This window comes from Miniopterus natalensis, chromosome 2 (assembly GCF_054644295.1).
Source record: "Miniopterus natalensis isolate mMinNat1 chromosome 2, mMinNat1.hap1, whole genome shotgun sequence".
NCBI classification, from domain to species: domain Eukaryota; kingdom Metazoa; phylum Chordata; class Mammalia; order Chiroptera; family Miniopteridae; genus Miniopterus; species Miniopterus natalensis.
In genome coordinates, this window is record NC_142082.1 from 106406946 (window position 1) to 106432302 (window position 25357).

At 46.6% G+C, this 25357-nt stretch overlaps 1 protein-coding gene across 1 annotated transcript in view; it reads left to right on the forward strand.

Annotated features, from left to right (window-relative positions):
• Window positions 1–13187: 13187 nt before the first annotated feature.
• TEAD4 (TEA domain transcription factor 4) overlaps window positions 13188–25357 on the forward strand; it is a 40214-nt gene continuing 28044 nt past the window's right edge. The window contains exon 1 of the mRNA XM_087814480.1: window positions 13188–13440. Coding sequence (XP_087670606.1) covers window positions 13434–13440 — 7 coding nt within the window. The 5' untranslated portion in view covers window positions 13188–13433. The remainder of the gene's footprint in view (window positions 13441–25357) is intronic.

Consider the following 25357-nt stretch of genomic DNA (forward strand, 5'->3'; position numbering starts at 1 on the left):
TAGTTGAGTGGATAAAAACGCTGTGGCACATTTACACCATGGAATACTATGCAGCTGTAAAACAGAAGGATCTCTTATCCTTTGGCACAGCATGGAGGGAACTAGAAGGTATTACGCTAAGTGAAATAAGCCAGTCAGAGAAAGACAAATACCACATGATCTCACTTATATGTGGAATATAATAAACAAAATAAACTGGTGAACAAAGTGGATCCGGAGACATAGAAGCATGGAACAGACTGAGAGATCTCAGAGGGAAGGCTTGGGGGGGGGGGGGGGGGAGAGATTAATCAAAGAACTTATATGTTTATAAGCATAACCCATGGGCACAGACATTGGTATGGGAAATCCTGGGTGTGGGGTGGATGCAGGGTTCAATGGGGATAAAAAGGGTGGACATCTGTAACATTCTCAAAAATAAAGATAAACTTAAATAAATAAATAAATAAATAAATAAATTTTTAATAAAAAAGGATACTTGTTTATCATGTGAGAACTGAGACCAGAAGGCAGAGTGCAGCCTTGTTTAATCAAACTCAGCTGAACATGTGTGACTTAGGTTTTGGCTGCTCAGCACAATGTACACATCTGCAAATGACCACAAAAACACTGCGAGTACTGAATTGGGGTTTACAAATTTTAGTGAGTAGGCAAATTTGCATTTGTGGACTCTGAATATTCTGTGAATAATAAGAGTCAACTGTGTTTACATCTTCCCAGGGAGCCCTGGACCCTGCTGCCCACTAGATTGAAGGATGTTGAGGGCAGGCCATGTTATATATGGACTTGGTACCCAATGGCTGGCACATAGTAGGTGCTCAGTATACAGCTTTCAGTGAATAAATGAAAGTCTCAAATGGCTAATGGGCTAGTGGTGAGGCGTGAGGCATGAAAATAAGCAAGGAGGAATTTTTTTGGCTGGGGAACCTGTTTAACCACACGTGTCAGTCACCTGCTCCTCTCCTTCTTAGGAACCAACTCTCTCATTGAGAGGCATCCAGATGCTGGTCGTGGGAGTTGTAATTGTGTAGCAGCAAAGTATAGGCCTGAGGTTTAGTTCTAGTCCCCATTTCAACTAGCTGTAAGGCCTTTGGCAAGGCACTTCACCTGTAAGTTGGAGGGCAACTCTCCTCTGAGGTTTTTCCTCACTCACACCAACCTTGGAAACCCCACACCTCCCAGCTGGGACCTTCACCAGAGGCTTGGGGGGGAGGGGCAGTGGGATCTGTGCTGAGAAAGGAGCCAGGAAGACTCAAATCCACAGAGAGAAATGCGCCTTGCTCCCCTTAGCTGGTCAGCCAGGGTCTGGTACCCCTCCCTCTTACTCTTCACATCTAACTTAAATCCCTCACGCTGTACACTCAGACCACTCCCTCCCTTTTGTCCACAGAACTATTGGTAAAGAAGTCAGAGTAGCATTGTGGTGGGTGAGAGGCCGTTTGCTGTGGAAGTTTTTGAGCTTATCTACTTAGAGCTTTGGGGCTCAGGCACAACCCTTCACTTCAGGAGCCCCAGCTTCGTCATCTGAAACAGTGGTACTGGTTACCTCAAGGTGATGTTGGGAGGAATGGAGGAGATGTTAGCCCAGTGCCAGGCACAGAGTGGGTATTCAGAAATGGTACCTACTAGCCTTAGTATTAAAATTATTCTCTCTGATAAGCAGAATGTTGTCCCTCAGTGTCCTGGGTACCTTCCAACAGCTAGGCCTCCCTCCCATGATTGTTGGGTCATCCAGCCTGTCCTGCAGGGTCACCTGCCCAGTGCAAGGGGGCCAGGCACGATGGGGAGGTAGCACTGTGTTGGGGAGATGGGCTCTCCTCTCTGACCCCAGGCCCCTGTCCTCTCCTTGTCTCCCTAGCCTCCTGAGGGAGATTTACAGCAAAGCAGCCAATCTCCTCAGCACCTTGGGGCATGTAAATTTTCCCTGGTCCTCAGATATCCCTGGCTATACTTGGTAAGATAGTGACTTAGAATGGAAGACAGAAGACAGCCTGAGGGGGCCTAATGCGTGGAGGCAGCAAGTGTTTCCAGTCCTGAGGTCTTTGTGGGCGGGGCCAGGGAACCCTTCAGGGCAGAGGCCAGCCCTGGCAGAGCTGTGTGCCTGGTACCTGCTCCCGCTGAAGCCCTTACGCTTCGGGCACTTAGGTGTTTGCATGTACCATCCTCCCGCCCTCCATCTAAAGTCTGAGCCCCTGAGGGCCTGAATCCATGTCTTCAGAGTTTAGTCTAGAAATATGTACTCAAGAGGTGGGGTTTTTCAAAAAATATCTTTTGTTATTTTGCAAAATTTCAGCTTTATTGAGGTATAACTGACATAAAATTATAAGATATTTAAAGTATACATCTGGTGACTTTGAGATATGCATACATTATGAAAGGGATTTCCTCCATCTAGTTAATTAATACATATTTATAGTTTTTGTGTTTTTGGTGAGAACATTTAAGTTCTCTCTTAGCAGATTTCAATTATACAATACAGTGTTATCAGCTATAGTTCCATGTTTTACATTAGATCCTCAGTACTTATTCACCTTATAGGTGAAAGTCTGTGCCTTTTTACTAGCATCTCCCTACTCCCCTACCTTCAGTAGATGTTTGTTGATGGGCTGGTGTCAGGAATGAAGTAAGTACAGAGGCTCACCCTAGGCAGGAAAACAGTGTGACTAAACTTGGGGTTTAGCAGGTGGTGAGACTACGGGCTGGAGGGAGACTGGGAATGAGTCTGGAAGAAGGCTGAGGCCTACTGTTCCTGCTATGCCCCTTGTTCTTACTTAAGAAATGAAGGCTCAGAGACATCCTCCCCCCAAATCAGAGAGTTGGCACTTCTGCTTCAGTATGTGCAACACCTTTCAGGTCAATCTCCAGAGTCCAGTCTGGTGGGAACAGCCAGGATAGTGATGGGAGGAGCAGTTGTCTCTGCTCTGAAATGAATCGGATGGGGAAGATCCACATTCCATTTGGTGTAGATGTTCTGCAGCCACAACTGTGTCAGATTGGGCAGAGCACCTGGGATTCAGACACATGACTCCTGGCCTTGATAACCAAGCCTTGCAGATAAGTGCACCTCCCCCACCCCCCCAAGGAGGATTCCTGGTCTGAGGTTGAGACAGAAGGGACCTGTTCCTCCTACTCTGAATGACTTTAGCCACTCCCCTACCTTCCACATCTTTATACCTCTGGGACAAATGTATCTCGAAGATTAGGTTGGGTCTCCTGGAAGGAAACTCCAAGTTTTCTTTTTCCTTCCAGCTTCTCAGTTATAGAAGCCACTGGGGTGAAGGAGGTAGTTCTTTCAGAGGATCCCAGGAGAGAAGCAGCAGACTGGGAGCTGAGGTATCCGGGGGCAGGATGTCAGAGCCCACACAGATCAGGAGAATCCTGATGTGCCTGGAACCTTTAGCCTAGATCCCAGAGCTCTTGGAATCAGTGGGGAGAAGAGGGGCAGAGAGAACCATTTTTATCTTCATAATAGGAGGGAGACTCAGGCCCTCTCCTGATTGTCTCTTTCTAACTTTTTAGATGACACTAGGCCAGCCTTATAAACTTTCTGAGTTTCAGTCTCCATCACTTCCAACTTGAGGTTAAGGAGCACAGAGAGGAGGTTATAATGTTGACCCCCAATGAGTTAGAGACATTGTAATGAAAGGAAATTAGTAGATTTATCCCTGACGGAGGAAAGGGGACAATGGAAGAACCAGCTCCTTAAGGATGACATCCGTTACTTCAATTCCCAGCACTGAGGGGGGAGTGGGGATGCTAATGTATGAGAAAGAATCATGTTCTCAAGGAACTCACAGTCCAATCGGGGAAACAGGTGAGCAAGTTGCCATGACTTTCAGGACCAGAAGTTGTCACGTGTTGAGTTACATGTTGGAGGCTCTAGAGGCTGGTGGGAGTTGGGTGGGGTTTAGAGATCACTGATGGCTGTGGACGGCTCCTGAAGGAGGTGGGCTTTGAGAGCAGCAGGTTGGGTGTCTGAGGGGACAGGACTTCAGAGCCTGAGGTCTGGTTTTGCCAGTTTCTTAGGGCAAGTTATTTGCCATCCTTGAGCCTTGGTTTCTCCATTTATAACCTGGGGACCATGATTCCCTTCCTGAAAGGGGTTTTGAGGAACTTATTGTTCTCATTATTAGAAAGATCGGAACAAAGCCTGTAAGTTTGTGAATCTTCTGAAAATTCCTGAGTAAGCAGCCTCTAGGATGGAGCCGAGTGTTGTTTGAGCCTGGAGTATGCATTGGGTGGGCCATCTGGTGGGTTTTGGGGTGGGGTAGTGGGCAGAGCAAGAGGCCTCTGGGCCAGGCCCTGAGAGCCAAGTCAGGGATTATTTTTATTCCTCTGGTCATGGCACATGGCCTGGGCTCAACGATGCCATCTGTTCCCTATCCCCCCCCAACCCCCCTTTCAGCTCTCATTCTGGCAGGCCCCAAGGGTCACTGTGGAGCACTTGGGGAAGGAGGAGGGGAGTGGGGATCCTTTTCTGGGCTGGTCTTGGCTTACCCCCCATTCTCCTAGCCGAGGGGCAGAGGCTGTGTGGGAAGTTTACCTAGTGAGGGAACTAGCTGCCAGGCCGGACCGTGGGCGATGAGGGTGGGAGAGACTAGACCAGGAGATGGGAGCAGGCCACACAGGGCTGGGAGCAACTCCATTTCAGTAATGAATCCCGTGGCCCAGGGCCTTGGGTGACCCGCTGCCCTGCTTTCGCTGGGACAGGCCCAATCCTGGGGACACGGAGTTCAGGTCCTCAGAAAACCTCCTCCATGGGGCAGCGTCTGGCACAAGTCTGGTTCTCCCCAGGTCTGGTGTTCTGCTGGGCTGCCCTGGCCCAACTTCTTCAGGGACCCAAGGTGCTCATTTCACCTGCTGGTGTAGCACAGCTTGGGTGAAGGACAGGCCTGGAGACCACAGTCTCTGGCTTTTCGTGGGGTTCATGCTGGATCTCTCCTAACTTTCTGGCCTCCACATCACCCTCCACCTGGCCTGGACTGTCCATCTGTGTTTAGTGTTAGATCCCAGCAGAAAATCTAGGTTAAAGCCAGGATATATGAAGGTTTAGATGTTAATAGTAGTTAATTAACATCAATTAATATTAGGTGTTAGGTATTACCTATCAGGTCCATTTAGGCTTTATATCTTCCAGTTGAAGCATTTATTTATAGCTTAGTAATAATGATTGTGAGGGTGGTGATGGTGACAATAAATAGCTCCAGTTGAGCACTGACTGTGTCAAGCTCCGTACAGGTTAACATATCAGCATACTGACCATCATATGGGACATCTCTCCATGGCAGGTAAGTTCCCAGCCTTTTCTGAGCAAAACCACAGGTGAAAGTCTGCAGGGTATGTTGAACAGCAGGTAGGCAAGCTCCCCAGGGACATGGAGGGTCTGGATAAGGAGTGTGAGCCGCAGACACTGCTAGGACAGAAGGGACCTTTGATTTCAGTGGGAGCAACCCCTAATCTTAGTTTTATAGATAGCAAACTGAGGCCCAGAAAAATGGAGGGATTGACCATGATCACACAGTTGCTTGTAGAACTGCTACCAAAACCAGTCTCTTGATTCCCAGACATCACACTTTCATTTTACAAGCCTCCAAAATAAATCCCCCAGGGATTTACAGCAACTCAAGCTCTCCTGCTGGTATGCCACAGTCCAGACATTTACAGAAGTTTTCTTTTGTTTCTGAACATGAAGCAGAATAAACAGTTTTCCTTTCCTACAGAGAAATCATTATTTCACAAAGAACACTTACCAAATATCCAAAATATCCATTCATTTGTTCATTCTTTTGTTCTCCATCATTGTGGAGTGTGCTTGGACTTACTGTCCTTGTGGTGTGTGAAGTGCAGTGAAGGAGACCAATCTTCCCTGGGATATGAGAAGCATGAGGCCCTATTGGAGCACATAGGAGGGCGCCTGATCCAAACTTGAAGTTGGGGTCATCCTCCCAGACGAAGTGACATTTTGGCTGGGCCTTAATCAGGTGAAAGAGGGGATGGGGAGGAAAGTTACAAGCAGCACTTCCAGGTTAGAATGTTGAGGGTATCATTTAGATAGAGTTTGGGGGCTGGGAGTGGGCGCAAAGAAGGAAGTCAAGAGGCTGATGCAGATGGATGAAAGGTGTGGCAGGAGGACAGGAGTAAGCTGATAAGGGGCCTTCTAAAGTCTCATTATGGAGTATGTCATTTTATCTAACATCATGGGAAGCTATTGAAAGGTTTAAAGCAGTAGAGGAATCACATGATCAGATTTGTATTGTAGAAAATCATCCCAGCTGCAGTGAAAAGATTATGGAGTCTGGGTGGGGGTTGGTACAGTCATCCAGGTGAGCATTGGAGCACACTTTGGATTAAGACTCTGAGATAGCCCGGCCGGGCGTGACTCAGCGGTTAAGCATCGACCTAGGATCCAGGGGATCGGGGTTCGATTCCCGGTCAGGGCACATGCCCGGGTTGCGGGCTGCAGCCGATCAATGACTCTCTCATCATTGATGTTTCTAGCTCTCTCTCTCCCTCTCCTTTCCTCTCTCTGAAGTCAATAAAGATATATTTAAAAAAAAAATAATAAAAAATTAAAAAAAAAAAGACTCTGAGATAGAAGGAGAAGTGGATTCTAGAAGACATTTAGGAGATAGAAAGACAGGTTGTGATCATTGTTTGTGGGAGATAAGAGGAGAAAGGCAAAATACACTCCTCAGTTTTTGGCCTCTGGGTGGATGGTGGTGTCATTTCCTGGGAGTGGCAGAGGAGTAGGAGCAGGACTCAATGGCAAGCTACAAACTTAATTTTGGAAGTGTTGAGCTTTGGAGACATCTGATTAGAGCTGCCTGGTAGGCATTTGCTATATAGGCCTAAACTCAGGAAAGACATAACAGATTTGGAAATCAAAAACATGTAGTGGAAGTGTAAGCCATGGGATCCCCCGTGGGGTATGTAAAGGGTTTAAAACAAAGAGGTCAGGTCAGAACCCTGATGAAAACATTTATGGAATGGGTCTGGCAAAATGTGAAGCCAAGGAGAGGAAAAGAAGAGTGAAGACAATAAGTTGGACAACTGGAGAATGGTTTGGGGTCTTCCATATATTTTGAGAATCGGCTGAAGTTTTGTGAAACCTTACGGGATTTTAATGAAAACCTAATTGAATTTATGATTTATTTGTAGAGATTCAATATCTTTATATTTTCCCAATCGTGAATATACCATTTCCTCTTCATTTAGTTATTTTGTCTTTCAAAACAGTTATGATTTTCTCTGCACAATAGGTCTCATCTATTGATAGATTTATCACTAGGTAAATTATGGCTTTGGTTCCTAAATGGAATATTTTTAAAAATTATATTGTCCAACACCTTATTTCTGGTATAAAAAAATGTAATTAAACCATGGCCAGGTGGCTTGGTTGGTTGAAGCATCGTCCTGTACACCAAAAGGTTGTGGGTTTGATTCCCAGTCAGGGCATATACCTAGGTTGCAGGTTTGATCCCTGGTTGGGGCACTTACAGGAGGCAGCTGATCAATGTTTCTCTGTCTCTCTTCCTTCCTTTCTCTAAAATCAATAAACATATCCTTGCGTGAGGATTAAAAAAAGAAAGAATGTAATTGAGTTTGATATTGATCTTGCTGAATTCTTAGAATAAGTTTTAATAATTTGATTTTCTTTTTTGGCCAAGGCAGAGGTGAGCACCAGTAGGCTGAGGAGGGCGAGGAGAAGGAAGCCTCAGTGCCTCATCTCCCTTGCTGCCTGCACCCTCCCACTGGGCTGTCCCTTTGGGGGTTGTGGAGGCTTCATTACCTAGGCATGATTGGCTAAATCCTTGGCCATTGATGGCCGTAGGCAGTTGAGTCAACCTTCAGCTTTTCTCTCCTCCCCAGAGGTGAGTGAGGGGGCACTGAAAGTTCTGACCCTCTAACTTACACGGTTGGCTTTCCTCACCACCAGCCCCCATCCTTGGGTGCTTTTCAAAAGTCCTCATTCTCAGAACGGGACACCTCTATTCCTCTCATCACTTAGGAAATTCCAAGTGTTGTAGGAGCTCTGTGCCAGAAAGCTGAACGAAGACCAAATATATAGTTCTTATTATAAGTCACAGTATCACAGTAGGTTTTGTGAAAATACCTTTTGGTGAGTTAAAGTAGTTCTTTTTGTTTCTAGTAGTTTGCTGAGAGTTTTTTATTGTGAATGGGTCTTGAACATTATCAGACTTTACCAAATGCATCTTCTGAATTTATGATTCAGAAACATGGTTTTTCTGCCTGCACACATGTGTGTGTATGTGTGTGTGTGTGTGTATTGCATGGCCAGACTTAGTTGTCATCATTGTTACTGTTTTGTACAGTTACACGTGTGTGTGTGTGTGTGTGTGTGTGTGTATTGCATGGCCAGACTTAGTTGTCATCATTGTTACTGTTTTGTACAGTTACACGTGTGTGTGTGTGTGTGTGTGTGTGTGTATTGCATGGCCAGACTTAGTTGTCATCATTGTTACTGTTTTGTACAGTTACACGTGTGTGTGTGTGTGTGTGTGTGTATTGCATGGCCAGACTTAGTTGTCATCATTGTTATTGTTTTGTACAGTTGTTTAGACTCACTTTTATTTTTCTACCAGTTACTTTGCTCACTGCTCTTCTATACCTGTAATGCCTTCTTTTCGTACCAGTTCCTTTCTGTTTTTTTAAATATCTTTACTTGGTTTTGTTTTATTTTTCAGCGAGGGTCTGTTAGTACTAAATTCTCTCCATCTTTATCTGAAAATACCTGTATTTAATGTTCACATTTGAGCAATATTTTGTTTGGGTTTTTATTTATTTTATTTTATTCTTTGTTATTTTTTTAACCCTCACCCAAGGATATTTTTTCCATTGCTTTTCAGAGAGAGTGGAGGGGGTGGGGGGAGAAAGAGAGAGGAAAATATCAATGTAAGAGAGACATGTTGATTGGTTGCCTCCCGCACGCGCCCTGACCGGGGCCGGGGATCTACCCTGCAACCGTGGTACATGCCCTTGGCTGGAATTGAACCTGGGACCCTTCATTCCACGGGCCAGATTCTCTAACCATTGAGCCAAACTGGCCAGGGCTTTGGTTGGGCTTTAAATTCTAGGTTGGCATATGATGTCACTTGTGTGTGGGATGTAAAACAGAAAGCAACAGACAATAAACAAAAGAACTATTGACACAGACAATAGTATGCTGGTTACTAGAGGGGAAGGGGGTGGGGAGAGGTTGAAGAGGGTAAAGGGGGTCAAATATATGGTGACAGAAGGAAACTGAACTTTGAGTGGTGGGGACACAATGCAATATGCAGATGATGTATTATAGAATTGTACACACGAAACATACAATCTTATTACCATGTCATCCCAATAAATTTAATAAAAAGAAAAAACTAGGTTGACAGTTATTTTTCTCTCAACAATTTGGAGCTGTTATTTGGGTCTTCTAGTGTACTGTTGAGAAATTCATGATCAGTGTACACAATCAGTATAATAGTCCTTTCTTTGTAGGTAATCTGTACTTTTTCACTTTTAAGATCTACTCTTTGTTTTTGTTTTTGTTTTTGTTTTTCTGAAGTGTGCCTATAATATGTGTTTATTTGAATTTATTCTGGTTAGGATTCAGTATGGTTCCTGAATTGGAGGATTCATGTATTTCATTAATTCTGAAAATTTTCTGTCATTATTATTTAAAATGTTGTTTTACTTCATTTTCTATATTCTCTCTTTCTAGAATGCTAATTGGAGGTATGTTGAACTGCATTTAAAGTTCTCCTTGCTTTTTATTGTTTAAAAAAAATACATCTCTGAGTAATATCCTCAGATCCATTTTCCAGGTTTGTTAATTTTTTTTTCTATAGCTGTATCTAATTTGCTTTTAATCCCAATCATTGATTTTTTTGTTTTTGTTTTTAAATATGTTTTTATTGATTTCAGAGAGAGAGAGGGGAAGAGGGGGAGAGAGAAAGAGAAAGAGAAACATCCATTGGTTACCTCGCATGCACTCTGACAGGGTAACAGACCCGAAACCTGGGCATGTGCCTGACTGGGAATTGAACCTGTGACCTTTTTGTGCATGGGCTGATGCTCAACCAACTGAGTCACACTTCCAGGGCTCAATCATTGAGTTTTTTTATTTCAGTGACTAAAATGTTTATTTCTAAATGTTTTCTTTTTTCAGTCTGCTTGATAGTGTCTAATTCTTTCTTATGTTTCCAATTCTTTAAGTCAATAATTATTTTAAACACAATTTATATAATAATATTTAATCTGATATTTCAATTATCTGTAGTTCTTAGGGATCTAATCCCATTGAATCTTGATCTTGGTAGATTATTTCTTATATGTTGTAATTGTGGATTTTGAGACTCTCTTTAGCAAAGCATTACCTTTGGGAATTCTCGGCAGTCTGGGTTAAAATTGTCTTTTCAGAGATTTTTCAGCCTGAGACTACTGTTTATTCTTGTGAATTGGCTGGGAGTTCCTGAGTAATATAAAATTTAAATCTCAAATCCACTTAAGGTTAGGCCCTTTGTTAGAAATTTTTAGGAAAGACAGTTTTGCTTTATACCTAGAGCTTAGGCCAAGACAATCTTCCCTGTCATATTTTGTTGGTGTTCTACCTTTTCTCTGAGGATTGACGTATAGTTCTCAGTTCCAACCTCCCTGTATCTCTCAGGTCTAAGGTCTCATCTCTGAATAGCCATTAAAACCTAGTGGCTTTATTACTAAGATTAGCTTCACACCCTGCCTCCCAGAGCTACTATAGTAACAGCTCACTTGCTTATTACTGTAGCTTAGAGTTCTTTCATTTTGGACTTCTAGGGGTTTACTTGCTTCTAAAGTTAGCTATGCATTCAAAAGTGCATTTGTTATATTTGTCATTTCTAAATTCCATCTCTTTTAAGAACTTTGTTTTGGAAGGTATTGAAAAATAGTTCAATGTTCATGATAGAATCAAGTCCAGAATTTCTGGTGCAGAATAAGCTAGTTTTTTTCAGATCAAGTGACCCCCTATAACACACTTTGAAGAAAACTTATTTTAACAGCCACAGAGAAAAAGCTAATATGTATTATGCTTAAAAGGCCTGGGACACTGGAGGGCAGAGATCAAGACTCAGCTGCTCTGTTGACTTGTTATATGACCTTGGGTAAGTCTTTAGGCCTTTCTGGGCCTTAGTGTCCTCATCTGCAGTCTAAGGGGATTGGGTTAGGTTTCTCCTACGGTTCCTGCTTTAAATTTCAATGGTTTAACCTTTTTCTGACTGCATGCCTGGGCCAGCAGTTTAACTAAGCTCCTTGGAACCTCCCCTCAGTCCCAGGATGTCTTGCCCCGCGCCCCCCCCCCCCCACACACACTCAGCTCCTCCCTTCCTTCACTGTATGATGACTACACTGACCCTCATATGCACCTCTCTGTGAAGAACTGTTCCTCTAACAAGCCTGGGTTGGTAGTGAAGGGCTTCAGGCATGGGGAATGCTCTGGGAAGGTCTTATCTGAGAGGGCCCTGGATGGAAGTGGGTTGTAACTCAGGTGTCTAGATTCCTACCCCTGGGTTTGGGCTGCTGGGCTACACTGTTACTCATGGCTAACAGGGATGTTTGGGAAGGAAAGGGGTGATATGTGTGATGGGGGGAGACCCTCTACAGACGTGCTTAGTGGCTAGGGGCTTGCGGAGGGCCATGGGAGGTAAATGGTACCCACATAGTATTCATAATCCTAAAACTGATTTAAGATTACTAGTGTGGTCCTGGCCTGCCATTGCTCAGTGGTTAGAGCGTTGGCCTTTGGACTGAAGAGTCGCAGGTTTGATTCCCAGTCAAGGGCATATACCCGGGTTGTAGGCCCTGGCAGGAGGCAACCAATCAATGTTTCTCACATCGATGCTTCTCTCTCCCCACCCCTTCCACTCTCTTTAAAAAAAATCAATTGAAAAAATATCCTCCGGTAAGATTAACAAACAAAAAAGATTATTAGTATGTCCTGCTCCTTCCCAAACCCCTGAGAACTGAGTCCAGAAATGTATAGCTTGAACAGTTAGTGCCGAGGTCACTGGATTTGTCTCATGCTGGTGGCAGTGGTAGAGTTGTGTTGTTAGCTTCTGGAGGCACCAGCAAGTCAGACTGCCAGAGCCCCAACATGGGGATGGCATGGAGAATGGTGAGCTACATTTTATTTTGCATACTTTTTTTAAAATTTAAGATTTTAATTGTGGTAAAAACACATAAAATTTATCATCTTAACCATTTTTAAGTGTATATAGCTCAGTGGTGTTAATGTATATTCACATTGTTGTGCAACAGATCTCCAGAACCTTTTCATCTTGTAAAACTGAAGCTCTATATCCATTAACACCAACCCCCCATTTCCTTCTCCCCCAGCCCCTTGCAGCCACCATGCTACTTTCTGTCTCTATGGATTTGACTACTCTAGGTACTCCATATAAGTGGAATTGTATTTGTCTTTCTGTGGCTGACTTGTTTCACTTAGGATAATGTCCTCAAGGTTCATCCATGTTGTGGCATGTGACAGGATTTTCTTCATTTTTAAGGCTGAATAATATTCCATTGTATGTATATACCTCATTTTGTTCATCCATTCATCTGTCTGTGGACACTTGGGTTGCTTCCACCTCTTGGATATTGTGAGTAATGCTACTATAAGCATGAGTGTACAAATATCTCTTCAGGACTCTGCTTTCAATTTTTTTGGAGATACACCCAGAAGCAGGATTGCTGGTCACATGATAGTTCTATTTTTAATTTTTTGAGGACCCTTCATACTGTTTCCCACAGCAGCTGTACTATTTTATATTCTCACCAACAGCATACAATGTTTTGCATCCTTTTTGTCCATTATTCATTTAATGCTAGACCATCCTTATCTCCTACTTCTCCTATCTGGGTTCTTAGAGCTATGATCAGGAAATGCCCACGTCATTGTGCTCATTTGATAGACAGGAAGCTGAGGTCTACAGAGGGCAGATGACCTGCCAGATCCCAGGCGTTCTGATCATCCTGGACCTTCCACTTTATTATTTGGCCCCTGGAATTCCTTGCTTTTCCCCTCCAAGCTCCTGCGCTGTGAGTGGCCAGGCAAGGAAGAGCAACTGGTCGTGGGACTTGGCACTCCTTGGCTAACCCCGTCCCTCGGTCCACCTAGTTCTTCCACCAATGCTGTGGTTTCTGTCCAAACAGGTCCAACGGACGCTCCTCCAAGCGGAGCCTTGGAGGGCAAGGCCGGCACCATTACCTCCAACGAGTGGAGCTCTCCTAACTCCCCTGAGGGGAGCAACGTCTCTGGGGGCAGTCAGGCATTGGACAAGCCCATTGACAATGATGCAGAGGGTGTATGGAGCCCAGACATTGAGCAGAGCTTCCAGGAGGCCCTGGCCATCTACCCACCCTGTGGCCGGCGCAAGATCATTCTGTCGGATGAGGGCAAGATGTACGGTAAGGACCCTGTTGGGGTGGGGCAGCAGGCTCCTGACTTCATGGTCCAGCTCTGGAAATAGAACCTAGGCAAGGGGTGAGGCACAGCAACTTTGGGGATCCCTGCAAGTGATGGAGGGGAAATGATCTCTTGGGGCATCTATCAGGTGGACACTGCTTTCTTCTGAGCTGGTTTCCCAAGGGAGGGAGGGCATATGAGGAGGAGCCTTTGAGTGTGTGAGGAACTGGGGTAGTGAGAGACGTGGGAAATGAGTAAAATATGGGGAAGATCCCCCAGCCCCCACCCCAGGCAAATGCCTGATGTCCCAGCTTCCCACTTTGGCTGAGAAGGGTGGTCAGGAAGTTGGCTACTAGAATCATTCCCTCCTTCATGAGCCTTCTGTGTTCCAGATGTGGTGGGCAGATCTAGTCCCCTGCTCACAATATGGCTGGTGAGACATGGGCACACATATAACGGACTACAAGGCAGACTGGAGTGGTTCAGGAGAGATTCAAACAGAGTGCTGTAGACCTTCCTCAGGAAAAGTCCCTCCAGCTGGGAGAGATCTGGAAAGGCTCAATCTTCCTGAGCGGCTGAGGATGCAGAATATACAAATATAGAAACACTATGTTCAGTGGCCATGTGGTAAGGACCACACAGTTTGCTTGGGGCTGTGTTGACTTTTGGATGCAAGGAAGAGTATTTAGGAAAGTAAAACAAAAACTGAACAGCTGGAGATTCCAAGATGGCAACGGATTAAGTGGAAGCTATATGGACATTCTCCCAGGACCAAACTGGAATTACAACTAAAATACAGAAAAACCATCCTGAATCATCAGCTGAAGACTAGCTGGGGAGAACCCTCATAAACAAGTACGTAAACTGGAGACCGCCTAGACACTGGTAGGAAGTACGGAGATGCAAGAGGCCTAGCCAGGATGCCACAGGCCACAGCTGAAGGTCCAGAGGGATATCTCACCTGTATGGGGTTCCCGCTGAGTACTCTGGGTCTAAACCTCAAGCTGGGCTCCCCAGCCCAGACCACCAGAACTGAGAAAGGTACCCAAATAACAACTGGCTGTGAAAAGTAGCGGGGTTTCTGTCTGCCAGGGAGAGAGGTTGGTAATACAGGTACCCTCTTAAAGGGACAACACAAAATTCCGTGTGCAGCCACTCACTTTGGGCTCTGGCGAAGGGAGGGCAGAGTGGACTAGAGCTATGTGAGGAAAATCAAGGGATACTGCCTCTAGAGATAAAGTTTGGAGGGCGGCCATGTGGATTCTTGTCCTGAGTCATTCTGCCATACTGCAGAGGACATTTCTCAAGCAGATCTTTACCATCCAGGCAGCTTTTGCCTGGGTGGAAAGCAATTGCCCCACCTATTGGAAAACCTCTCGTCCCACTCTGTGGAGTTTATGCCTTGCTGTGGCCTATAGCCTGAGGCCCATTAAGAGAATGAGAATACTCAGCCTGTAGGCAAAAGCGGACCTCTGGGTGCTTTGAGTCTTTGCCTGATGTACTTCTGGACCCAAGGCTTGGAAAAGCAGATCTTGGTACGCATCTTGGTCCTTTCCAAATGCACCCAGCCTCAGCAGAGGGAATTACAAGCTGTAGATCGCTGATAGCTACAAACAGGATACTCAAGGCCAGTCACAAACAGCGCCTGACATTGGCCTGCACCTCCAAAATGACCGGGAGTCCTAGCAGATCTACCTAATACAAAGAAACAAGCCAAACAAGCAACCAAAATGGGGAGACAAAAAACAAGGCCCAAATGAAAGAACAAGAGAATTCTCCAGAAGAAGAGCTAAATGAAATGGAGATAAGCAATCTATGAGATGTAGAGTTAAGAATAATGATTGTAAGGATGCTCAACAGCATGAGAAAATATATGGAAACTTAAGGAAATTAAGAATGACATAGCAGAAATAAAGAATACGTTGGAAGGGATAAACAGCAGATTAGAGGAAGCTGAGGATCAGATCAGTGAATTAGAAGACAGGGTAGAAAAAAATCGCTCAATCAGAGATCCAAAAAGAAACAATTAAGAAAACAGGAGGACAGTTTAAGGGAGCTGTGGGACAACATGAAGTGTAACAATATTCACATCATAGGAGTGCCAGAATGTGAAGAAAGTGGCCAGTGGATAGAGAACCTCTTTGAAGAAATAATGGCAGAAAACTTCTCTAACCTGATGAAGGGAAAAGTTATACAAGTTCAGGAGACAAAGAGAGTCCCAAGCAAGAAGAATCCAAAGAGGCCCATACCCAGACACATCATGATTCAAATGAGAAAAATTCAAAACAAAGAGAGAATCTTTTTTTTCTTTTTTTAAAAATATATCTTTATTGATTTCAGAGAGAGGAAAGGAGGGGGAGAGAGAGATAGAAACATCAGTGATGAGAGAGTCATTGATTGGCTGCAGCCCGCAACCCAGGCATGTGCCCTGACTGGGAATCGAACCCCGATTGCCTGGATCCTAGGTTGACGCTCAACTGCTGAGCCATGCCCAGCCAGGCAACAAAGAGAGAATCTTAAAGGCAGCAAGAGAAAAGCAATCTGTTCCCTAAAAAGGAGCTCCCATAAAGCTGTCAGCTGATTTCTCTTCAGAAACTCTACAGGCCAGAAGGGAATGGCATGAAGTATTTCAAGGTAATGAAAAGCAAGGATCTGAAACCAAGAGTACTCTATCCAGTAAGCCTGTCATTCAAAATAGATGGTGAAATAAAGAGCTTCCCAGACAAAAAAAGAAAAAAAAAAGCTAAAGGAGTTTATCACCACCAAACCAGCATTGCAAGAAATGTTAAAGGGACTGCTGTAATTAGAAGTAGAAATAGAAGCATTGCAAGAAATGTTAAAGGGACTGCTGTAATAAGAAGTAGAATGCTTGGTAAGATTCTCCTGTGAAGTTGTTCAGACCAGGGCTTTTGTTTGCTGGGAGGTTTTTGATTGCTGCTTTGATTTCATGAGTTGTTATTGGCCTATTTGGGTTTTTGATTCTTCCTGATTCAGTTTTACGTGATCTCACTCATATGTGGAATCTAATGAACAAAGTAAACTGATGAACAAAATAGATCCAGAGACATAGAAGCATGGAATGGACTGATGAATCTCAGGGAGAAGGTGGGGGAGTGGGTGGGGAGAGATTAATCAAAGAACTTATATGCATATATGCATAACCCATGGACACAGACAATAGTGTGATGGAGGACTTGGGGAAGGGGCGCAGGAATGCAGAGTGGAGGGAATCAATGGGGGGGAAAAAGGACATCGGTAATACTTTAAACAATCAAGATAAATTTATTAAAAAAACTAAAAACTGAGCAGCTGTTGGAAGGCCCAGGTTAGGCTTTCAATCCCATTGGAAAGCTCCCCAGGACCCCCAGCTTGAAGTATTGGCCTTGGGCAGGAGCTGAAAGGGTCATAACTGGCAGAAGCTCCTGAGAACAGATGCCTCCAACCTGGCTCCAACAAGACTGCTGTAGTCCAGGTGCCCACCCTCAGAGGTTTCCACTCAGGTTCTCCCTCCCCAGCACAGATCCTGTCAGCTGTTTAAAGAGCACTGCGTGAGGGACTCGTGGGAGCTGCCTGTGTTTCTCTCCTAGCGGTGCTGTAAGAAATTACCACAAATAAGGTGGCTTAAAACAACAGAACTTGACTCTCTTACTGTTCAGAAGGCCAGAAGTCTGAAATCCTGGTGTCTTTGGGCGGGTTCCTTTTGAGGGTCTGAGGGAGAATGTGCTCCATGCCTCTCCTCTGGCTCCGGTGCTTGTTAGCAATCCTTGCTGTTCCTTGGCTTGTAGCTGCATCACTCCTACCTCTCAGTTGTCACATGTCCGTGCTCCTTCTGTGGATGTCTCTGTATCTTCTCATATTATAAGGACACCAGTTATTGTTTCGGGGTCCACCCTAACCCAGTATTATCTCATCTTAACTCATTACATCTATAACGACCCTATTTCCTAATAAGGTCACAAGCTGAGGTTCTAGGTGGACAAAAGTTTTGGGGGGACAGTCTTCAACTCAATTCAACTGACTAAACTCGAGTCCAGTTTGTTACTGGCCCAGGAAGTCATGCAGCTCTCACAGCCCCTTCTAGTTTATGCTTTAACCTACAACCTTCCCTACAAAGCCAAAATGATGCCTTCTCTTTCTTTTGCTTGTTGGGGTAGCAAGCTCCTTTTGAACTAGACCCTAGGTCTGCTCCTCAGTCACCAGTAAAACTGCTCCTGTCTCTTTACCAGCCCACCATCGTGGCTTTGCTTGGTTCCCACAGTCTCTCTTTTATGGGCACCCATGCCCTGGGTCAGCCCCCTATACCACCCCTACTCTAACCATTTCCTTTTCTTGATGGTTGCTTCTTACTTTTGGCCACTGTGGAAGCTTCATGGAGGAGACAACTGATATGTATGGAGCACCTGTTGGTTGCTGGGTGTGGGATTAGGTGCTTTACAGAGGTCATCCCCATGGAGCTGGTGAGGAACAGAGGCTATGGGACCCTAAGCTCTTTCTGCTACTTCGGTGGAGAGTGAGATGGTATTGATCATGAGCTGAGGTGAGAAGGAGCAAGGAGGGGTGGGGCAAGTAGTTTAGCTGGAAACCTGTTAGGGTCCCTGGTTGGGAAGCCATGGGGTGTGCCCAGGACACTTCGCATGATATGTGTTTGTGTTTTAAAGGGACAGATTGTCTGGCAAACAAGTGTGCAAGAAGCATTCAGCAAAGGGAGTGAGCTGAGGTTGCTGCAGGACTCTTGGAAGGCCTACGGAGATAGCAGAATGTGGCGGAATCAGTACACATTTATTTGAAGGCCATGGTATACCAGACTCTGGGTGCTGAGCTATTTCTTTTTGTGTGTGTGGCAAAATATACATAATATTTATCTTTTTAACCACTATTGTACAGTTCAGTGGCATGAAGTACATTCACATTGTTGTGTAACCATCACCACCACCATCTATCTCTGGAACTTTTTTATCATCCCCAACTGAACCTCTGTGCCCATGAAACACAAACTCCCCATTCACTCCTTCCCGCAGTCCCTGGCAACTACCACTCTACTTCTGTTTCTATGGATATGACTGCTCTAGGTACCTCATATAGGAGGAATCACATAGAATTTGTCATTTTGTGTCTGGCTTGTTTCACTTAGCACAATGTCCTCGTGGTTCATCCATGTTGTAGCACGTGTCAGAATTTCCCTCCTTTTAAAGACTAAATAACACTCCATTGTATGGATAGACCACGTTTTATTTATCCAGTCATCTGTGGATGGACATTTGGGTAGATCTTAGTTTTATTTAGTTGTTATGGGTAGATATTTCTATCCTAACTTTACCTATAAAGGAACTAGATTAAGAGACTTTATCTTCAGTCACCAGATGATTGCAACTGAGCCAGGCTTTGGTAAATTTAAGTCTGTGGACTTCTGTCAGGCCTTGGGTTGGAACTGTTTGGCAGGAGGAGAGCTGTTGAGTGGGGGTGGAGCAGGATGAAAGGGTGTTTGGCAGACTGTTCTGGCCATGTTGGTGTCCCCTCTGTAGAAAGACAAGGAGGGGCACAGGGTGGGTGGGTGCGTGGCACAGGAGGAGGACCTGGGAGGAGGAGAGAGGCTGAGGCCAGAAGCCTCTTAATTATGCTGACAGGAGCACTCAGTGGCCTCTGACATCCATCATCTCTTTAATCTTTTCGGGAGAGGGAGGAATTATAACCTTTGCTTGCAGATGCAGAGAGAAGCTCAGAGAGGCCCAGAGTTTCTCCCAGAGTCTCTAGGGTAGTAAGAGGGAGAGCCCAGGCTGGAACCCAGTTCTCCTGCCTCCTTGCACAGAGCCCCCCTGTCACCCTGAGTGGACTTTGTGAGCTGTACAAAGCCTCCCACCTGCTCCTGTCTTCTCCTCTGCCTTGCCTTCTGCTTCGCCCCAGCCCCAGGTGGGTCAGGCTCTGGGCAGGGACCTGAGGCTGCTCCGCAGTGTTTGCTGACTCACCCAGCCCCCGCAGCACCTCTGCTACATGAGTACAGATCCTGCTGGGGTCCAGATGCTGGCTTATCCTGATCTCGTCTTACCAGGCATGGGGTCTGAACCAAGGCAGGACTGCACAGGGAGTTGGTGGAGGGGCTCTCAGCAGGGGCTGTAGCACAGCTGGGGGGTATATATAGCTCTGAGCTCAGCCCCAGTGTTTGGGACGGACCCCAGGGAGGTGGAGGAATAGGGCCAAGCTGACTCAGACATCATCTCACTGAGGCTGCTCTCCTCTGTCTTCTCATCTTCCTTTCGGGACCCACTCTTGCCATCTTCCTGTGCCTGAGCCCCCAAGAGCCCTGGTCTTTACTCCCCCATTTCCCACACCCAGAGGCCATCAGTTGTTTTCCAGGTAGGCCAGCTGGGTGGGCACAGGGTAGGAGCTGAGAACAAGCAGGTGGGAAGCAGGCTCAGGCAGGAAGAACAAACTGACTCCAGGGTGCCCAGGGGAGGGTTCTAGACCTGCAGACTCTGAGCACAGGATAGGCCTGCTCTCAGCCTTGATCCAGCACACCCAGAGCAGCACACTGTCCACGGCCAGGCAGACATGCAGATGACATGCAGAGCCGCAGGACAGATTAGCGCCTGTTATTTCTGAGCCCAGCCTCCCACACTGTGGACCAGCTCCCAGGCCAGGGCTGCTAGCCCTCTCCTGCTCACGGCTGCTTTCATTTTTGCCCCGTCACTGTGTGACCCTTGCCCTGGCACTGACATGCTGGTCATTCTGACCTCCTTCAGCCAGGCCTGGCCTCTGGCCCCATGGGCAGGTGTGGGGAGGTGAGCGCGGGGCAACTTCTCTCCTCCATCTGCCCTCACGCTGTGCCTTTCGCTCTCCGCACAGCTCTGCCCTGGCCCTGCTGCCTTGCTTTCTCCCTCCTGCTTGCAAGAGACTGTAGCTGGCTGTCTTTCTCTGTGCATTCCTTTCTGCCCCCCATGCCTCTTGCCCTCTTGGAGGTTGCTCTTAAATCTCCCAAACCTTTCTATCTCTCTTCTCTGTATGTCTCTCTGCTTCTCTCCTTGCTTTCTGCTTTGCCCGACCAGGTGCCCGTGACCTAGACTGCCCATTCCTGTTAGCAGCTGGTCAAGTGCCTACCACTCTAAACCAGGCTAAGGCTGAAGGCTGTGGGCTTTGTACTCTACAACTTGATGGTCTAAGGGGAGAGGCAGGGAAAACATCTTTGGAAAGTAAATTAATGATACGTTGTATCCAGACAGTAAACCAAAGGACTGAGTTATCTTGGAAGTTTTCTGGAGGGAAGTGGAGCTTGAACTGGTAGAAGAAGAGGGATGTGTGCTCAGGCAGGGGAACAGAATGAGCATTGGCCCAGAGGTAGGACTTTGCGTGGTGGTTTTGGGAGAGCTGGGCAAGGTGCTGTGATATGGCTGAGGAAAAGACTGTCATAGGTAAAGGGATTCTCCTTTTGGATGTCACACAGCTAATGAGAGGCAGAGTAGGGACTGGACTCAAGTTGGGACTCCTGTCACTGAGATGATGGGACACAGGTCTGGGAGCCTCAGCCAAGCTTCTAACTGCCCCACCTTCTCGCCACGATCCTTGGATCCTTCGCTGCCCTTTGCTTTGTCACCCTCGGTTTCCAGCTCCTTCCATGCCCTCATTTCTGGCTTTAGAACCTGGACTTTGTGCTTCTGGAGGCCTGATGATATGAGCCTAGGTTCGAATCCACTGTCTGTTCCAGTAGCCAGTGTGACCTTATTGTGGGGAAAATAACATCACATAAATTTTACCATTTTAATAACTTTTAAGTTCAGTAGCATTAAATACATTTACATGGTTGTGCCATCATCACCGCCATCCGTCTCCAGAGCTTTTTCACCCTCCCCAACGGAAACTCCACACTCAGTTAACACTAACTCCCCATCCCCTTCTCCTCCAGCCCTGGTAATTTCTATTCCGTTTTCTGTCTATGGATTTGACTATTCTAAGTATTTCATAGAAGTAGAATCGTACAGTCTTTGTCCTTTTGTGTTGGGCTTATTTCACTTAGCACAGTGTCTTCAAAGTTCATCCATGGTGTAGCATGTGCCCATTCTTTTTATTTATTTATTTATTTATTTATTTATTTATTTATTTATTTATTTATTTATTTTTATCTTTATTGTTGAGAGTAGTACAGGTATACAATTTCCCGCCGCCCCAATTGATCCCCTCCACTCCCCTCCCACCCCCTTCCCAGGCCTTCACCCCGTTATTAACTGTGTCCGTGGGTTATACATATAACTTCTTTGGTTAATCTCTTCCCACCCTCCACCCCCCTTCCCTCTTTCCCCTGAAATATGATTGTCTGTTACATGTGTCAATGTCTCTGGATCTATTTAGTTCATCAGATTCTTTTGTTCATTAACTCTTGTTAAAGAAGACCCTTCAACATTTCCTGTAGTGCTGGTGGGGTTTCAAATAGATTTTCAATTCCTTGGTCTCTTTCTTCCCCTTCTGGCACCCCAATAATACGAATGTTGGGCCTCTTGAAGTTGTCCCAGAGGCTCCTTATACTATCTTCATATTTCTGGATTCTTTTTTCTTTTTGCTCTTCTGGTTGGGTGTTTTTTGTTTCCTCATGTTCCAAATTGCTGATTTGATTCTCAGCGTCCTCTACTCTAATGTTGATTCCATGTAAATTATTCTTCATTTCAGTTCCTGTAGCCTTCATTTTAAATTGGTACTTTATTATGTTATCGATTTTCTCAGTTATTTCCCTAACAGTCTGCTTAAACATCCTTATAACCAAAATTCTGAACTCTCTATCTGTTAGCTTGCGTGGATCTATTTCATTTAGTTCCTCTTCTAGAGGTTTCTTCTGTTCTTTCCTTTGTGACATCTTTCTTTGCCTCCGCATTTTGGCTGCTTTCAGGTGTTTGTTTCTATGTAGTAGGTGGAGCTGCTATGTCTCCTGGAATTGGTAGAGTGGCTTTGTGTAGTAGGTGTCCTCTAGGGACCAAGTGGCTCAGCCTCCCAGTCACCTGAGCTGGGCCTTCTAGGTGCTCCCCTGTGTGGGCTGTGTGCACTGTCCTGTTGTAGTTGAGCCTTGGTTGCTGTTGGCATCCCTGGGAGGAACTGACCCCCAGGCCAATCAGCTGTGAGGACCAGCTGCAACTACAGCCAGAGAGCTGCTGTGCTGGAGACACCCCTATGGAGCAGGATTTACTTCAGTGGAGCTTTGGTGTTCACCAAGTGCACCCCTTGAGTGTCACTCGTGGATGTGGTAGGGTTGTAATCCAGTGTGGTCGAGTCTGACCACCGGGTGCACTGTCTCTGGGGCCTCCCGGGAGGTGCAAAGTCAGCTGCTGCCAGTGCCTTGCCCAGGGCCACCCAGCATGAGCTACACAGCAAACCATAGTTGGCTGCTACTTGTGCTGGGCTTTGCGTTGTCCAGGAGAGGCCAAGCTATGAGCGAATGCAAGCTGCCGCTAGTGCCAGGCCTGGGGCCACTTATCAAGCCCTACGGGGCACACTGCTGCTTGTTTGAGAGATTTTAGGAAAGTCCTAAGCATGAGGCTTGAGAGGCCACTTGCATAGAAAAGCCGCTGGAAATGGCCTGGATGAGCTGCAGGTGGGGAGGGGCGGGGCCTCCAGGAATCATGGGGCGGGGCCAAAGGTGTGAGTCAGGCGCTAGGGATTCAAATATGGCGCCTGCCTGCCGGCTGTGTGCGGGGAGCAACGGCCTCTGCCAGCCCTTCTGCCTGGGAGAAAGCCACCCTCCACCTCTAGCCCTGACTTCAGGCAGGTTAGTTCCTCCCCGAGTGTCCCGGGTCCTTTCAGGCTGCTGCCCGGCGCTGGGCTCCGAGGGAGCGCGTCCTAGTGAGTCCGTGCCAGGCCCTTTGAGAGGAGCTGCTGGGGCTCCCGCAGCCTCCGCGACCCTCAGGGACAGTCCCCGCTGGTTTCACAGCCAGGAGTTGTGGGGACGTCTTTTCCCGGCCTGGAGCCCTGGGCTGGGGGCCTGCTGTGGGGCTGGGATCCCTCCCTTCTCCAGGAGACCTCCGCCGCCAAGAGTCCCTCCCGGGTTTCACCCGCGGCACCCGGTGTGGGCCCGCAGCACGTCTTTGTGATTCAGCCCCAATCCACCCGCGTCTGCGCCCCTCCTACCGGTCTCGGTGCTTCTTCAGGTCCCTGGCTGTGGGGCTTCTGTTCAGCCCGATTTCAGGAGGCTCAGCGTGACGGTGGTTCTGTATTTTAGTTGTAATTTTGATGTGGTTGCCAGAGGCAGCGGGTGCAGCTGGTACCTACGCTGCCATCTTGTTCCTCCGCCCATTCTTTTTAATATCCTCGATTATAAGGATATACCACATTTTGTTTATCCTACAAGTAGCTGAGTTTCTGCTTTCAATTTTTATGTATATACCTAGAGGTGGAATTGCTGGATCATGTGGGGAACTCTGTGTTTAATTTTTTGAGGAACTGCCACACTATCTTCCACAGTGGCTGCACCATTTTACACTCTACCAGCAATACACAAGGGTTCCAGTTTCTTCACATCCTTGTCAACACGTTATTTTTGATTTTTTTAAGTAGTCGTCCTTGTGGGTGTGAAGTGTTATCTCATGGTTTTGATTTGTATTTCCCTAATGATTGGTGATCTTGAGCATCTTTCCACATATTTATTGGAAGAAGATACTGCCTTTTAGTGTTGCTGCTGGGATGAGAGCACGTAGGAGGTGCCCAGTGAACAGCCCTGGGGTGTAGAGCTGAGTGGGACATGTTGCCTACCCTCAGGAGCTCACATTTGATTGAGGGAGTCAGACAAGAGCTCAGTGACTAGCCCAGGACTGTGAGAAAGGTATAGACCCTGTGTGCCAGGGCTTGGAAGCAGGAGTGGGCACACCCACTTGGGTGGGGATCAAGGAACCTTCCTGGGCCGGTGGCCTTGAAGCCTGGGTAGGATTTCACCAGAAGTCTCAGAGCCCTGCAGGGACAATGGTGGTAATAGCTCAGATGTCTGGCCTAATCACTGCCTTCTCAGGCTTCAGGCACAAGTTTCTCCACAAATAGCCTCCTCCTCCTGCAGGTGTTTATAGCTTCAGCTGATCCCTGGACATAGGGATTAGGGCTGGTTGTGGAGGAAGGGCCGGCCTCCTCCCCATCCTAGTCTATAGGGGTGAGACACAGAGCTCATTGGGTGGGGAGGCTCCTGCCCTTGGGTTCTCAGCCCATTCCAATTTTGAAGTCTAATAACATCAGTTATAACAGGGCCTTATTAATGATATGAACAATAATAGCTAGCTTTACTGACCTGCTAAGTGGCAGGTGCTTTACTTATTTTATGCCATTTAATATGTTAGTGGCAAGGGAGGGTTGGTGCAGGAAGAGAGTCAGTACAGAGGAAACACGATACAGAAATGACCTGTCTCAGACAGGGTTTTGCAGGTGGGATAGCAATATTAGTGGTAATATATGGCTGAGGAAAAGCCTGGGGTGGCTGGTAGGGTGTGTGGGGAAGGTTAGGAGAAGGTGGTGGTGACCCATGGACCCTGCATTGGGAATGCCCCACCCTCAGCCTGTGGTTAGGGTGGGGCTGTGGATGTGAGCTGGGGGCTGTTGGACACATGTCCTCTGACAGATGGGCCATAGTCTGGTGGGAGCATGCTTCCTAGCCCCACCCAGGACCTCTATGGGGTTGGACAAAGCCACCTGCTACACTGCAATGCCCAGCTGTCCAGCTGGTCTCCGCCAAGGTTCAGGCTGGCCTCCTGCTGCCTCAGCATGTGCTCTCACCCACCAGAGGGGAGAAGGCCTGGGTCTTACAGTAGTGGCAGAGCTGGGACAGGATACAAGTGTCTTTCCCTCCCACTGACTACTGGATTTTCTACTAGTTTCTGACTGCCCTTGCTCTTCTTGGCTGCCTTCACTGTGGTTTCAGGGCTCTACCTCTGGGTACATGCTTTCTGCTTCTCTCCATCTCTATCC